Genomic DNA, 16,568 nt, shown 5'->3' with positions numbered 1-16,568 from the left:
AGAGCTTGGGAACAATCTCCCAACGGACAACCAGTGGAGTCCCTTTGGACTGCTTCCCATAAGCAGTTCACAATGGAGTCTTCTGGAGGGTGTCTGGGCTCTGATACTGGGGTTACAGATTCGAGTTTAATTTTAACTGTGTCCTTTAAAAGTTTGTGTGTGGTTTTTGTCTTTTGACATGCTGAGACTGCTTCATAATTGCAATGGTCTCTAAATGTGATAAATATTCGTCTTCAGAACTGTGCTTAAATGGGCAGTTTCGCCAATATTTCCCTTACTTAAAAATTACTTACTTTCTTAATTACTTAAAAAAAAAGTTTTGAATAGGTTTCTTAAATAAAACTTTTTTATTTTTATAGAAATAAAATTATCCAGTTATGAACCCCAAGGATCTGCAAGTATAACGCTTGCTTTTAAAAAAAAAAACCCTAAGTTTAATATAAGAAACATTTTTAAAAGAACATTTTATAAATAACTATTACAACTTTATATAAAGTTAATTGTACAACATTGAAGGTAAGACATTATAGAAAGCCACCGTGCAAGCTTTAAATGGAATTCCTTCATCTCAACCTTTGAAAGTGGTAAATTTTGTAGGGAGATTGTCCGCTGGATAAACAGTTGGGCCGGTCTTCATTATTGGAGGTCCATTTAAAAGCTGCCAATCACAGTTCCGGGCCAACTCTACTGTGAAGATTTTGAGAAGAAGTTTGGCAAACTCTTTGCCCACACAGCTTCTTAAGCCTCCTCCGAAAGGAATGAAACTAAATCGTGACGCATCTTCTGGGAAAGGAGCCATGAAACGGTCAGGGTTGAATTCTTCCTTGTTGGTGAAAAGTTCTGCAACGCTGTGAGTGTCACTGATGCTATATATGACATTCCAGCCTTTTGGAATCTGGTATCCCTATAAGAAACAGACAAATAATGATGCAATGACCAGCGTTTATAGCCATTTGCTTCGTAGAACCAACCACTTTTTACTAAATGCCCTGTCTAGTCCTGCTTCCTAAGAGCGTATACATAATTGAACAACAAGTAGTTAAAAGTACTATTATAAAGATGATTTACCTTGAAGGAGAAGGCAATTCCATCTAACTAGTTACCTAAATATTGCAGCTCAGGTAATTCTGAACATTTTATTTCCCCAACGCCTTACACTTTTGCAAAGCTCGAAGTTTACCCAAGTTACTGACCCCTGCACTTACGGAGGGAAGGTCAGTGGAGCAAAGACTGACGTTCAATGATTACTATGAGCAAGTATGGTGTACAACAGCCTTCTGCAGCTTGGCTGAAGGCCATGTTGACTGAGGGAATTCCAGAAACTGCAATTTCAACATAGCAAGAGGACACCAGGTTGAGATGGCTGCAATTACTAGAGTCACATAGAAAGATGGCCATTTTGAACAAATGTACTTTACCACAAAGGCATTGGAGAAGACATTCCATCTTAATGGGATACTAGAGATATCAACCACTTGTTGTCGTATAGATCTAAGTCTCCAGGCTATACTCTAACCCAGTGGTCCCCAACCCCCGGTCCGCGGACCGGTGCCGGGCCGTGGAGTACCTGGCACCGGGCCGCGCAGCGGCCGGGGGACATGAACGCTGCAGCGCACGGCCCAGGAGCCTTTGCGCTGCAGCGTTCATGTCCCCCGGCCGCTTTTGCGCACTGGGCCGTGCGCAAAAGCTCCTGGGCCGTGCCCCCACCCCTGCGCGCGCTCAGCGGGCCGCGGCGATAAAAAGGTTGGGGACCACTGCTCTAACCCACTAAGAATGACCCATGCATAGAATCAAGCCTCTTTGTGTGGTTATTCTTCAGAATTGATTACTTATTGAGAGAGAGACATAATTTCAAGTATTACTTCCTAAGCACATACAACAAGCATTTGGGACCTACCAAGTACAAGTACAAGTAATCTTCTGCTCAGAGGTGAATTCCTGGCTCAGAAGGAGGTGATACCCCATCCAACATGCACATACCTGTGTGTATGTGTATGTGTGTAATTATACATAATGTTAACACCCCATTAAGCCACCTATTTCTCTATTCTTCTTCAGTGAATGGATTGCCAATGCAAAAATTTATTCTAACGCAACAAAACAAATTATGGAACCCCATGAGTTATCAAACCAGTGGAGAAGCAAGTTTAAAGAATAAAAAAATATTCTACTTAATGTGTGTGTGTGTGCGTGTGTGTTTGTGTGTGCTCATTGCAACACAATATGATTTTCCTGAATATATGTATTGCTTTCCGTTTTTTGAAATCCCCAAGAAATATTTACTATATACTATAGTACTCTATTAATTGTCCTTTCATTTAATTCCACAAGTATCACAAGCCATGATAATACCCATACCACAATCTCTCTGCCAAAAATGACACTTGCCACCAGAATAGGAAAATTAGTTTTCAATTGCCCTACTCCATTGCATACTGAACTGTAGGAAGAAGGGCAAATTTGAACATTTATTTTTATTATAGGGGCAAGGGGCATTTATTGCTCAATTGATTTAATAGCTCCTCTTGTCCTTTGATAATGATATAGTCAGCTTAGTTAATAATATTCTGTTATGAGCCTAAACACTACAAGTGCGCATAAAAAAGACCACCGTGTTTAATTTTGTGTCCTGGAAATTTGGCTGAACCATTTCAGATCAGCCATAATTCAGCACAACTGAAACATAAATTCAGTTCAGATTGTGGAGGCAAAACAAAACCTGAAAGCCAAGTACTGTATATGGCAGGGGTGGGTTCTACTTACCTTTACTACTGGCTTGCAATGGGAGCACACATGCGCGTTTCTGCGCATACGCAGATCGTCAATTATGACATCTGGGAGGTTGGGCGGAGCCTCCTGCTGCTTTTACTACCAGTTCTAAAGAACTGGACAGAACTGGGAGCAACCCACCACTGGTATGTGACCAAATATATATTTGGATCAGCCAAAACAAGCTATTCCATACTTTAAATGTTCAGACAGAGAAGTATTAAAATATATTTAACTGCATATAAAGAAAATCAATACAAGATGTTTTACAGGTGGCATTACCACCCACAAAACTGGCCAAGATGTGCAAAAATTGCTCACCGAAATGTTGGAAATGTAAAGCAACATTAGGCACCTATTATCATATGTGGTGGGGGTGCTTGAAAGCCAAGGACTTTTGGTGCCAAATAAAACAGTGGCTAGAAGAGATGTTAAACAAGATGATAGATATGACACCAGAACTCTTCCTTCTGGATATAGTAAGGGATAATTACAAAAAAGAAGAAATATATCTTATGGTACACATACTAACAGCAGCGAGGTTGATATTCGCACAAAATTGGAAATGCAGAGAGCCCACAGGAGGTAGAAATAATTAACAAAATATTGACCTGTGCAGAAATGGACAGGTTAACACTGGAGCTCAAAGATAAAGATTAATCGGAATTCTATGTAACCTGGAATACATTTTATAAATGGCTAGAGAAAAGGAGGAATGTAGGGATAGAGAATTAGAAACAGAGCGAAAGAAAGGGGAGAAAAATAAATAAAATTAAATTAAGAAATATTAGATAGGAATAAATTGGATTTGAATAGGTACGAAGGGAATATGTATGTAACTGAAGTGTAATTGAATATACAAAAAGTATATATGGAATATGCATATTATATTGTAATATACACAAAAGAAAAAGTGCTAGAAAAGTATGTACCAGACAAGTCGCACCAAGTCTAATGTTTTTAAATTGTATATTTAATAAAATCAATTTTATATAAAAGTCTTCTAAATCATCAGCCTTACCCAGGAGATGCATTTAAGAAATCATGAACTTCACGATCTCTTACTTACATTGAGCTCAAAAGTTTTGAGGGCCACCCTGAACCCTCCTGGAACCGGTGGGCTCAGTCGGATAGTCTCTTTGACAACACAGCCAGTATATTTCAACTGCTCCAGGACTTCCATTCCCAAAAGCTTCTCTTGACTGCAATTGCCCAATAATCCCTAGAAGCAGAGGTTATGTCATGATAAATATTACCCTGTTTCCCCCAAAATAAGACATCCCCTGCTAATAAGCCCAATTGGGCTTTTGAGCGCATGGCAATAAGGCCAAGGGCTTATTTCAGGGTTCAAAAAAATGTAAGACAGAGTTTTATTTTCAGGGAAACATGGTAGAAGAGATGTAAAGCAGAGACTTATTTGACTAACAGAAATTACAAAAACATGCAGCATCTCTCAAACAGGTTATTCATGGAGGTAGAAACCCTCGTAGACTAAATCAAAACATCACCAGTATTTTCTGAGCACAAATCTAATTTAATTTACTTTTTTTTTTTCTTCAGCCTTCCTGCTACATTGCATTTTTCCCCAGGAGTTCAAAAGATTTTTGCTCATCTGGAATACTGCAAAGCCATAAAATGGATGTACATCCAAGAGGCTAAATACTATTTTGCCTAATTTGAAAACAGAACAAAATACTCCATACAAATTGCATAGGTTACTGCACTGTTTATAGTTACATCATTGGATTAAGCCATCCAATATAAGATTTAATCAAAAAAAAATACTTGAATATATTTGTATGTATGCAGACAAAGATACAGTCCATGCAGCACAGGACTTTCTGTCAACTACAGGGTCCTCACTGATTATTTTAATAAAAACTGACTTTGTATTTTCTTACCATTTTTGAAGCTGGAAACACATGAGAACTGTAATTGTAAGCCCTATATATGGGCAGCTTATATTTTTAAAAGCACAAAGAAATATCAACTCTGCAGGCCACATGATCATAATCAATTTGCAACCCTTTAAAGCAGAGGTCTTCAAACTTGGCAGCTTTAAGACTTGTGGATTTCAACTCCCAGAATTCTCCAGCCAGCTGGAATTCTGGGAGTTGAAGTCCACAAGTCTTAAAGCTGCCAAGTTTGAAGACCTCTGCTCTGAAGATTTAACTGTGACCCTCAACCAATAAAAAGTAGTCATCTTTGATAAATAACAATATCTGGACCAATTCAATCCACAATTAAAATCAATTAAAAGGCTACAGCTACCCACTACCTGGACCTGTGCTTTTTGGGCCAGGTCGTTCTCCTTTGTGCCCTGTCCTAGCTTCTTGCCTAGAGACCTTGAAGGCAAAACCCACCTTCTCTTGTAATTCCTTTCTCACTTTTTGTAGTACTTTAGGGTGAAGGCTGAGGTAGGTAAGCAAGGATGTTGCTGCACTAGCTGTGGTCTCATGCCCGCCAAAGAGAAGTTCAGTTGCCGATTCCTTTAGCTCCTTTGGAGGAAGGAAACAAAGATAGTGATCAGATTGTATTTTGCATGACAAGATATTTTCAAGTCTAATACTTCTGCATGCAGATATTGAGAGCCATACCCCAAAATTTGCATGCAAAAGTGCTGCTTGGTTGGAAGATTCCTATTGCTGGTGGTCAGGGGTGAAATCCAGCAGGTTCTGGAGAACCAGTAGCAGAAATTTTGAGTAGTTCGGAGAACCGTCAAATATCACCTCTGGCTGGCCCTAGAGTGGGAAGGGAATGGGGATTTTGCAATATCCTTCCCTCTGGAGTGGGGTAGAATGGAGATTTTGCAGTATCCTTCCTCTGCCACGCCCACCAAGCCACACCACGCCCACCAAGCCATGCCCACAGAACCGGTAGTAAAAAATTTTGGATTTCACCACTGCTGGTGGTCCTTTTCTTTAGATCGATATCATGCATTCCTCCTTTCCATCCAGGAACTTCCATAAACTTTTTGCCCATGGCTTCCCCTTTCTCCAAAGGCCTTTCATGGCTGATGCAGGTACCTTCCTTCTATTCTCAACCAGCCACATGTTGTCCTGCGATCAGCCTCGGAATTTTTCAACCAAATTTCTCTCCATTATACAGTTAGTCCTCAATTTATGACCACAACTGAGTGCAAAATTTATGTTGCTATGTGAGACGCTTGTTAAATGAGTTTTGCCGCATTGCACAATTCTTCTTTGTGCAGTTGTTAAGAGAATCGTTGCAGTTGTTAAGAATCTAGCTTCCCCGTTGACTTTGCTCGTTAGAAGGTTACAAAAGATGATCACACATCCTCAGGACACAGCAACCGTCGTAAATATGAACTAATTGCCAAACACCCAAATTTTGATCATGTGATCATGGGGATGCTCCAATGGTCGTGTGAAAAAATGGTCATAAGTCACTTTTTTCAGTGCTGTTGTAACTTGGGACAATCACTAAACAAACTGTTGTTGTAAGTTGAGGATTACCTTTATATATACCCTTGTTTATAAGAAGAAGCTACAAAGAAGGACATTTTCTCCTGCAATCCATTTCCTGCATTTTCTTATACACCTCAACATTTGCAATTGCTAGCTCAAAATATGGAGAGATAAAGTTAAAGGTTCCCCTCGTATATATGTGCTAGTCATTTCCGACTCTAGGGGGCGGTGCTCATCTCCATTTCAAAGCCCAAGAGCCAGCGCTGTCCGAAGACATCTCCATGGTCATGTAGCCGGCATGACTAAATGCCAAAGGTGCATAGAATGCTGTTACCTTCCCACCAAAGGTGGTCCCTATTTTTCTACTTGCATTTTTACACGCTTTCGAACTGCTAGGTTGGCAGAAGCTGGGACAAGGAACGGGGGCTCACCCTGTTACGCAGCACTAGGGATGCGGCACGAACCGCTGAACTGCCGACCTTTCGATTAACAAGCTCACCGTCTTAGCCACTGAGCCACCACGTCCCTTCCGTGGAGAGATAGACATGCCTAATTATTACCTAAACCTTGGGCTCTCTTAAAGAGAACATGGTTTAGAGATTGGCGGTGAGATAACAAGTCCCATAGAAAAGTTTTAAGGCTAATAGCCTGCACTCCATTAAAATTTCCTTTTGGTTGGGTCTTTCTGTGACACAAATGAACCACTTATGTCTAAGGACTGCTAGTAGCAGTCTGGTTTTCCTACATACGGCATACTGCAGTCAAATAATTGCACAAACTATGCCATAATAATCAATTTGTACAACAGGATGCACATGCACACATGCACATATATACACAGACAGACAGACAGACAGACATTGTTCTCTATGGCGCTTCATTAGGAGAGGAAGGATAAAAGCAGGAATGGGGGGAAATGATCCTTTGGATTCGATAATGAGAAAATTACCAAAGACAAGCTCACCACTTAAATGAATTGCAATCTAACACACCTAAAAGATTACTTTGCTCTAAATTATCTTTCTGCCCTCAAGTATGATGGAAAACTATGTCCAAGTCAAGCTGAAGAATCAAATGCTGCCTTATCCTTTATCTAAAGCAATAAAACCTCTTGAGCCAATCCTGGCCTTACTTAGGAATCTTCATTGTGAATAGCAGTGGGGGAAATGAGAGAGAGAATTCCATTGGGGATTTTTTTTTTCTCCCGATAGGATGGCCTTAATCTCGCTTGGCCTTCAGCTCAATGCAGAAGGCAGGTTCATAGAGTCAGAGAATCATGGCTGCAATATGTAAGGGCTAAGAAGAGCAGGACTGTAAAAATGGAAGAGAAGATAGTAGAGATTAGAAGGTGGGGGAGAAAACAGCCAAAAAAAAAAAATTTGGCCAATAGTGAAGATGTTTGGATAAGATATAATTTGAAAGTAAAAAGGCTTGCTAGAGATCTGTTTGCTAGAGTAGCAAAGGAACTCAAGGAATGGTAAATGTAATGGAGTACAATTGAATGGCAATTCCATTAAAGATACTAGGGAAGGAATGCTGGAGGCAGAGGTGGGATAAGGAAGGTCAACAATGAGGTAGAGAAACTGTAGCAAAGACTTATCATTGAAGATTACATGGTCCTTGAAGGAAACGAAGGGCTTGCAAAAATAGCTTCTTTTTTAATATATTGTCCATGTAATTCTTTTGCCTGATGGCCTATTTGGTTCCCTGAGCTCCTACACCAGCTCTAAATTGGGACAGTTTATACATACATATATTTGTTTACTGAAGTTTAGAAGTCATGGTCAGCCCTCGATCTGGCCCATGGGGTCACCCCGGACACTCTCACTGCCTCCTGGGTGGCCCCGTGGGCCAGATCTAGCCACATCACAAGCTGGGTCCGGTCCATCTTGCGTTTGACATGTCTGCTCTAATGAATTTAAACTGAATAAAATTCAAACAATTGAAAGCAATAAAGGTTTGATTTGTGGGATTATAATCCTTTTCCGACTGGGAACCACTGTATCCTATCAATGCTAAATTAGAAAGAATGCCAGTTATGATAAGGCTTATTTCTGAGAAAACGTGCACATGTCCACATTTTCACCTAATGAACATCAGCACAAAGTTGAAGAAAAAGAAGTGAGCAAGAAAAATCTAGGACCTCTGCCTGCGGAAAACCTTGGCATTTAGCAAAGAGTTACATTTCTAGGATTGCATTTAATATAAAAAGTCCATCAGAAGACCAAAGACAAGCATCTCCCTCTTCTGGACTTTTTTTTTAATTTGATTTATATGCCGCCCTTCTCCAGAGACTCAGGGAGGCTTACAATGCGTTAAGCAATAGCCTTCATCCTTTTGTATATTTATACAAAGTCAGCTTATTGCCCCCACAAACTGGGTCCTCATTTCACCTACCTTAGAAAGGATGGAAGGCTGAGTCAACCTTGAGCCTTGAAGAGATTCGAACCAACAGTAAATTGCAGGCAGCTGTGTTAATAACAGGGTGCGTAAACCACTGTACTATCAAGGCTCTTTTTAGTCAGGATAAGAGTTATTTCATTGAAGTTAACATCTACATCTGCTTCAGGATTAGACCTCTGGAAATATATACATCCACTCAGCTGATGGGAAACTAGCACTTGCCAGATGCACTAGGGCAGCAGATCGGCAGTATGACTTTCACAGGTACAGGAATAGAGAGAAAAATGTTACAGGATGCTCTAAAAAAGAAATAGTGTAATCCTTCTAATTAATTTTCCCTCCCATGATAAAATATAGCTTTTCTTGATCTCAAGCTTACTACTGAATTTCTGAATCTATCTGGAGAAAGCTACCGTATTTAGTATACAGTACGACACACCTTTCTTCCCCAAAAAAGAGGCTGAAAATCTGGGTGCATATGTATGTATGGCTCCAAATGTAGCCCCGCCCAGCTTCTCAAACGGAGGTTTCAGAGGCTGAAAAAAGCATCAGAAACGAAGCTTCAGAAAAGAAGCCCCCAAACAGAGCTTCAGAGGCTTTTTTTCTGAAGCTCTGTTTCAGAGGCTTTCAGAGGCAGGAAAAAAAGCAAAAAAAAGCAAGGCACAGAGCTCACAACCAAGGAACCTGTTGCTAAAATTCACCTCTGGGAACAGCTGATTGGGGGTATTCCAGGAGGCCAATCCACCCGCCAATCAGCTTTTTTCTTATTTTCCTCCCCAAAAACTAAGGTGCGTCTTATACTCCGAAAAATATGGTATTCTCCATTACTTTTGGCTCTGTTGTGCAGCCATGACAGCTATATTCTCCTTCAACCTAATTTAAAATTAGCAGATATCCTGAAGACTTGCATACAAAATTGGGAGGAGGACCCTATATCAGAAACATAAAATACATCATTTTCTCCCAGCTCAATGCCAGCCAAACAGCTTTTCCGGTTTGACCAAACAGCAGAACAGTCGTCATTCACTTCAAAGAATTGGACTTTGGAGGCTTCCAGACAGATGCTGAATGAAACACTCACCTGCATGTTAAGCTGCTCCCCTCTGCTTTGGGTGTGCTCTATCAACAGCTGCAACACATCTTTATAACCATTGGAGGGCTCCTTCTCAGCCAATTTCACTCGAATGATCTCCTCAATTTTGGCATGGATGACATTCCGTGCTTTCAAACCCTGGGAACAGAGCAAGGATTGTTTGAGTCTTTTAAGACAGGACTGTGTTCATGAGCTGAGAAACACAACTTTTCCCCTAAAGCAGGGATGTCCAGCCTTGGCAACTTTTAAGACTCATGAACTTCAATTCCCAGCTGGCTGGGGAATTCTGGGAGTTGAAGTCCACAAGTCTTCAAGTTGCCAAGGGTACTGTAGACATTGTTGTCCTCCACTGCAGGCCTGCGGAGCTGGCAGCAGAGTTGGACAGTGAGGAGGTTGGGAAGGAACATGTCAGACGCCAGTCCTGGAGTCTGGGAAAGGCTCGGAGGAGGGCTCTGCGTCAGAGCAGAGAAAGGGCCATCTGGGAGGTATGTGCTGCCTCCAGAGCCTCCAGAGCCAGGCCTCAGCGAGGCAGAGGAACATGTTCCCATGCGCAGAGTGCCAGAAGATAAGAACAGTTAAAACAAAAGGGCCGACTCTGGAGTAGGGCTTGGAGATGATTGGCCCCTCCCATAAGACTTAAAAGAGGAGCAAAGGCACGTGGGCCTTTGCAGGAAGCAACTTTGTTAATTCTGTTCAGTTTAAAGTCTGAAGCTCTGTTTGATTCTGGACTCCGTGTGGCTTTGCCAATTAGGTCTTTGGCAGTGTGTCAAGGGAGATAAAGGTGGATGATTATCAGCCTTATCCCGAAGGACTCTTTACAACTATTTGGGACTCATCTGTGAATGAACAGAATTCACAGCTGTTGCAATAAAAGAGGGACTACTCGTGTGTTTTACTGACTCGGGAAGCCTAGGTCCGAGCAGACATGCCTGCTCTGCAGGATGTCTATCCCATTGTCTAAATTCATAAATAGAGGCAGACTTCACAGCTTTACCTTATATAAGCCACTGAAAGGCACATAAATTGGCAGAGAGAAAAGGTTGCGGATCATCTCTTCAAAGGTGTCGACCAGCTGCTGCTCACTCTTGTAACCTGCCTCATTGGGCTGGAATCCCAGTAGAATGCGCATTGCAATGCGGAACATGAGGCGCTTAACTTCTGGGTACACCAGTAGGCAGGAGCCACTAGCAGAACTAGCCAAGAGCCATCGCTTCAAGCAAGCACACACCTCCTCCTGGATGACTGGGGTGTAATGCTCCAAGGCTTCACGGGAGAAAGCTTTCATGATGACCTGAAAATGGAAAAGGAGGTTAGGGGCCAAATTATTTAACATGTTTTAAAATTGTTTTTAAATTTTATATATGTACTTGTTTTATCTTTGGCTGTGCACCGCCCTGAATCCTTCGGGAGAAGGGCGATATAAAAATTAGATTAATAAATAAATAAATTAATGTTATTAATCACCTCAGTTTGGTGAAAGTTTGGAAGCTACGGCTGAATTATTAAGCCTGTCCAAAGTCTCCATCAGATGAATGGAGCTAACTAGGGGGCTCAGTGGCTAAGACACTGAGATTGTAAACCAGAAAGGTCGGCAGTTCGGCGGTTCGAATCCCTAATATAGGTGTCCTGCGTGAGCAGGGGGTTGGACTAGATGACCTCCAAGGTCCCTTCCAACTCTGTTACTGAATAGTGTTTGGTTCTCTTTCATTTCCTAAAGCTGGACCATTTTAATGATTGGAACGCTCCATAGATTCTCCTGAGCACAATAAGTGTTTAACAGGGAGGCAATAAAAGTTGCAGTATGATTAGAGAAAAACCATCTGAACGCCCCTTCAGAATCCAAATGGCTCGAACAATGAGATTACAGCCCTGAGTTCTTATACTGAAATGAAAATCTAGCTGAATTCAAGTAGGGTTTTTCTTCCAAATCAATGCACCCAGCATAAAATTAGGTGTCTAAGGAAGACTTCAAGAACTAAAAGCAATGAGGTGTTGTCCTTTTTAATGGAATTGTGTCTCAAAGAGCAATGATTTGTTTTGAGTTAAATAATTTGATTTTTTTTCTAAATGATCCTCATAGCTTTAAGAGTAGCAAAAACATGGATTTGGCTTTTTATAGGGAACTCACTTCAGTTCAATCATTTCTGAGCTCAGAATCCAAATTCTGAACATATTTGCTTATCTCAGAACTGCTTTAGTCATCTTAGGTTCTGGGAGGTGGGAGATAGAATAGATCCTATATTTATCTATCTGTTTCCAGGATCTTTTCCAAGGCTGAGGACTCTTCCTCAAAACTGAGCTAAAATGCTATCTTCTATTCCTTTGAGCCAGGACAAAAAAAATCCAACATAAATTGAATTGTTCCTCCTACATACACACAAACACACAAAAAATTTCCAATCTCTGTTCTGCCAAAGATATTAGGCTCACAAATGGTGCTTATCTTTACATACCTGCTTACATTCACCATGCCGATCAAATTAAGAAAAGGGATTGGTGGATTTCTTCTGTTTCCTCTACCAATGGGGAAAAGAACCTACCAATCACTCTCTCTATGGTAGCATGGGGTTCATTTAAGTTGGCTGTTTTGAATGATGGGCACTTTTAAGCCAAAATGGACATGGAGAACAGTGTCCAGTAGGCAGAGGAAGCTGACCCACACCAGCCTAAAACAAACAATAGGAGCCAGATAGGAAACCCCCCCCCCAAGCTCTGGTAAGTACCCTCAACCAAACCAGATAGGAACCCCCCCCCCCCAAGCTCTGGTAAGTACCCTCAACCAAACCAATCAGCAAAGCATGGAATCAATCACAAAAATTGCATTTGGGATAAACTGGAGAAAGCTACTTTAAAATTCAAACATCAAGAAGTGACTTTAGATGAGTTGGGGATGAGTTGAAGGTAATGTAACAAGGATATTATGGAAACCAAGTTGGCAGTAGATGCGTGTGCAAAAACCAAGTTGGCAGGAGATGTGTGTGCATTTTATCCATTCATTCCTGAGACATGATAAAAACAGCATAGAAACCATTCCCCATTGCCAGTCCTTATTCTACTTTTAATTCATCATCACTGCCAACCCTTCTAATCACACCCACAAAGATCAGCTGACCTCACCCTTAAGATAGCAGACAACAAAATCCTACACACCTTAAGACTCTAATGCAGGGGTCTCCAACCTTGGCAACTTTAAGACTTGTGGACTCTAACTCTCAGAATTCCTCCCCAAAGCTTTGCTGGCTGAGGAATTCTGAGAGTTGGAGTCCACAAGTCTTAAAGTTGCCAAGGTTGGAGACTCCTGCTCTAATGTGAAGCTGGCTGCAAGGGGGAAAGGCTTTGGTTCCTTTCTGGTCTCCACCCAAAAAGGTTTTGCCAGCCAGCAAGATCCGAAATCACAACAATATCTTCTGCATGATGTATCTGTGCAATATTCATGCAACTAAATTGTTGATTCATAAAAAGTTCTCAGAACCAGCCTGGGAGAATTTTATCTGCCTTCAGACAGTCTCAAAAACATGAAATTGCATCACTAGAAGTGGACTAAAAAGGAACAACAGCCAAGAAACTATTATTTTAAAATTGACACACCTAGGAGAGCATCAGCAATTTTCCTCAACCAGGGCAGAGAAGGGTCAAGTGTGGTTAAGATACGGATTGCTGTTAAAATACAGATCAGGACAAAACCTGCCTCTTTTCAAATCTTCTACAACTAACTGCTAGTGAGCACAGAAAGCGATTACACTTTTTAATATCCCTGGACTGTACTCCCTTTTTTGGCACACCGTCCAACCACTTGAAAGGAAAGGAAATGCTTTGGAAAAGGGGAGGAGGGGTTTCATCATAAGTCTTAAGGTGTGGAGGGTCGGGGAAGCAACCCCTCTTTATGGCCTCTAGATTGCCCCCGTTGCTTCTGGAAAAAAGTTCTCAAAGGCACCATTCATTTTATGGGAGCCTGTTTTATGGGGAAGGACCTTTTCAGATGTGTTTTAAGATCCTCCTCTGCCGCTTTCCCTTCCCTTCTTCCCTTCTCCCTTTTACAAGGAGCCCTACAGCCCGTTTATTCCGAAGCAGGGCAGTCCGCTGAATACGACGGCTTTTTTTCTTCTTCTTCTTCTTTTGGCTAAAGAAGTTACAAACTAAAAGGCACATCGCACAGATTAAAAACTGGGCCTTAGCCGGCCTCCTTAAAACTTCATCCGACTTCAGGGTTTTCAGTTAAGACTCGGGTCCTTAGGTTGCCCCGCCACACATCTATACATGCATATACACATACATACGTGCATATATGCATGCATGTATGTAAAGGTTTTCAGCTAAGACTCGGATCCTTAGGTTGCCCGGCCACACATCCATACATTCATGCACACATACATACGTGCATATATGCATGCATGTATGTAAAGGTTTTCAGCTAAGACTCGGATCCTTAGGTTGCCCGGCCACACATCCATACATTCATGCACACATACATACGTGCATATATGCATGCATGTATGTAAAGGTTTTCAGCTAAGACTCGGATCCTTAGGTTGCCCGGCCACACATCCATACATTCATGCACACATACATACGTGCATATATGCATGCATGTATGTAAAGGTTTTCAGCTAAGACTCGGATCCTTAGGTTGCCCGGCCACACATCCATACATTCATGCACACATACATACGTGCATATATGCATGCATGTATGTAAAGGTTTTCAGCTAAGACTCGGATCCTTAGGTTGCCCGGCCACACATCCATACATTCATGCATACACACACACACAAAAAAAATACATCTCCTCTCTAATAATTAGGAATCCAGATCCTTCCTCCGCCTTTAAGATAGCCAGAGGCCGATCTCCTTTTCCCACGTCTTAAACCCCCGGCCGGATCAGGGGGCTGCTTTGCCACGGAAGGGAAGGAGCCCTTTCCCCAACCCGCTTACCTTCTTGCGATGCTTGTGCTGACCGTCGTGCAGGTTGGAGAGGCAGCCGGAGCCCAGGATGATGCGCACCGAAGCCGGCCAGTGCACAGCCACCAGCCGGTGCTCGCCCAAGAGGATGTGCCGCACGTTCTCCACTCCCATCACCCGCACCGTCGGCCTCCCGAAGAGGTGCGTCTTGTAGACCTGGCCGTATTGCCGACGCTTCATCGACAGGAATTTCCGACGCTGGGAAGGAAAGTGGGGGGGGGAGGCAAGCGATGGAGTGGAGCCCGGGCGCTTGGATCGGCTCCCCGGGGCTCCCCAACCGAGAAGGCGCGGTGCCCGCCGCCCTCCTCGCCTTACCTGCAGCACCAGCTGGAGGGTTTCCCCCAGGAAAGGCAGCCCCATGGTGCCCGGCGGCAGCGGCAAGGGGCAAGCGGGATCGCGGCCCCGCAGGCAATAGAAGTGCCAGAGTTTGACGGAGGCCAGGCAGAGCAAGAGCGGCACCAGGACGAGGGTGCCCAAGGCGCTGGCCAGCAGGAAGGAGAAGCCCATGCTTGAGCGGCTCGTTTGGCTCCCACGGCTGGAGCGGAGGCAGCGGGACCGGGTATTTGCCTTCCCTCTCGGCGAGCGACGGAGCGCAAGGGCTAAGCCCCGCTACGGGGACCCCTTTTATACCCATCCTCGCCCCCAGGTCGCTGCCCACTTTACCTTGGTCCGGACGATCAATTAGTTCATCCAAAGTTCAGCTTTAATTGCTGCTGGTGGTGGCCAGCAAGCTCCGCCCCATCGTTTCTTCGACCCCGCCCCGCCCTGGCTTCAAGCCTTTGGAGAGGGGGGGGTTGCCCCTTCCCATCCCCGCCCCTTTACCAAACCGCGGGCCCGAAGCCGGGCGAGGTCTCCTGTCACTCGGGCCAGGCAACAGCTCCGGGCGATCAGCTCCTGGCCCTGGGATCGGGATCCCGTGGGGAGGGCGGATTCTCCTTCCGAAAAATTAAAGGGAGCTTTACAGCTCCGATCCCAAGTAGACTGTTCTGGAATCCATCCTCTTCATCCCCGGAGAGATCGGGCATCTCTATCTCGTGCCTCCGGGTTGCGTGGGAAGCAGGTGCGGCGGTTCGTTCGCCCGTTTTGCTGGCAGGATCCGCCAGTTCGGCGTCGCGGTGCCATCCTCAGTATTTCGATTCCGGAATCCACCCTCGCTCTGATTTGTGATGGTGTCTTGAAACTAGAAACCAACCCCAAGGAACGGCGTCTAAACGAGAGACTGGCAATCCAAGTAGAATAGGGTAAAGCTAAGAGGCGTGGGTTCGGAATATTCCCTGGTTGGGTTCACACGTTCTAGGGCAGGGTCTGGCTGGGCTTATCGTGGGTGTAAACTCAGCCAGTTATGGTAGATTTAAGGTTACGTGAGATGCGTGAACTGGGTTAATGCGTAGGCGGGTTACACAGCCTCAAAAGCGGAGTCCCGAAAAAACTCGGGGAAGAATCTGCTTGCTCGGTCGCTCAGCACAATCCTGAACCATATTTATTCAGAGGAAATCCCTGCACGGCGGCCATGCATGAAATGCAAGTGATTTTGGCCTTTCATTCAAGCGCGGTAGCCCCTTCCTACTCCTTCTAGGAAGTAAAATTCCTGGGTTCCACGGAAGGTCTTCAGAACCTTTCCGACATTTCTCCGCTTCTGAGCAGCCCATAATGAAGGCACTCCGGTTTTTTTAGGTTTTAAGCGGCAGCCTGCTGAATTCAAGAGATTTATAATGTTAAGGGCCACAACACCCATAATCCCCAGCCAGTAGAGGGAAAGCTAATTTGAGCTAGTTTTAGACTTCCTTTAGTCTCGTTCCAAGGCCTATGAATTTTGCTTCGATTGCTCCCTGGAGAATCAGCTTCTCTCGAGGGGGCACAAAGGAGGCTAAACCGAATTTCAGCTGGTTAGGCATAGACCTCCTTCAGCAACTGAAA

At 43.5% G+C, this 16,568-nt stretch overlaps 1 protein-coding gene across 2 annotated transcripts; it reads right to left on the bottom strand.

Moving 5' to 3' along the window:
• Positions 1–447: 447 nt before the first annotated feature.
• Positions 448–15,359, bottom strand: CYP26A1 (cytochrome P450 family 26 subfamily A member 1). 2 transcript variants are annotated; one of them, XM_034430425.2, is made up of 7 exons: positions 14,967–15,349; positions 14,625–14,849; positions 10,688–10,984; positions 9,682–9,831; positions 5,133–5,267; positions 3,839–3,991; positions 448–904 (listed from the first exon to the last, which is right to left on the bottom strand). In XM_034430425.2, exons 1-7 carry the CDS (start codon positions 15,156–15,158, stop codon positions 569–571), a joined length of 1,488 nt encoding a protein of 495 aa, XP_034286316.2. In that variant the 5' UTR covers positions 15,159–15,349; the 3' UTR covers positions 448–568. The 2 variants fall into 2 exon arrangements, with proteins under 2 accessions (XP_034286316.2, XP_034286317.2); XM_034430426.3 differs by lacking the exon at positions 5,133–5,267 and having other exon boundaries at positions 14,967–15,359.
• Between the last annotated feature and the right edge of the window lie 1,209 nt (positions 15,360–16,568).

Source organism: Pantherophis guttatus, chromosome 6 (assembly GCF_059756535.1).
Source record: "Pantherophis guttatus breed Tessera chromosome 6, ASM5975653v1, whole genome shotgun sequence".
Classification (NCBI taxonomy): domain Eukaryota; kingdom Metazoa; phylum Chordata; class Lepidosauria; order Squamata; family Colubridae; genus Pantherophis; species Pantherophis guttatus.
This window is presented reverse-complemented; position numbering and strand designations above follow the sequence as displayed.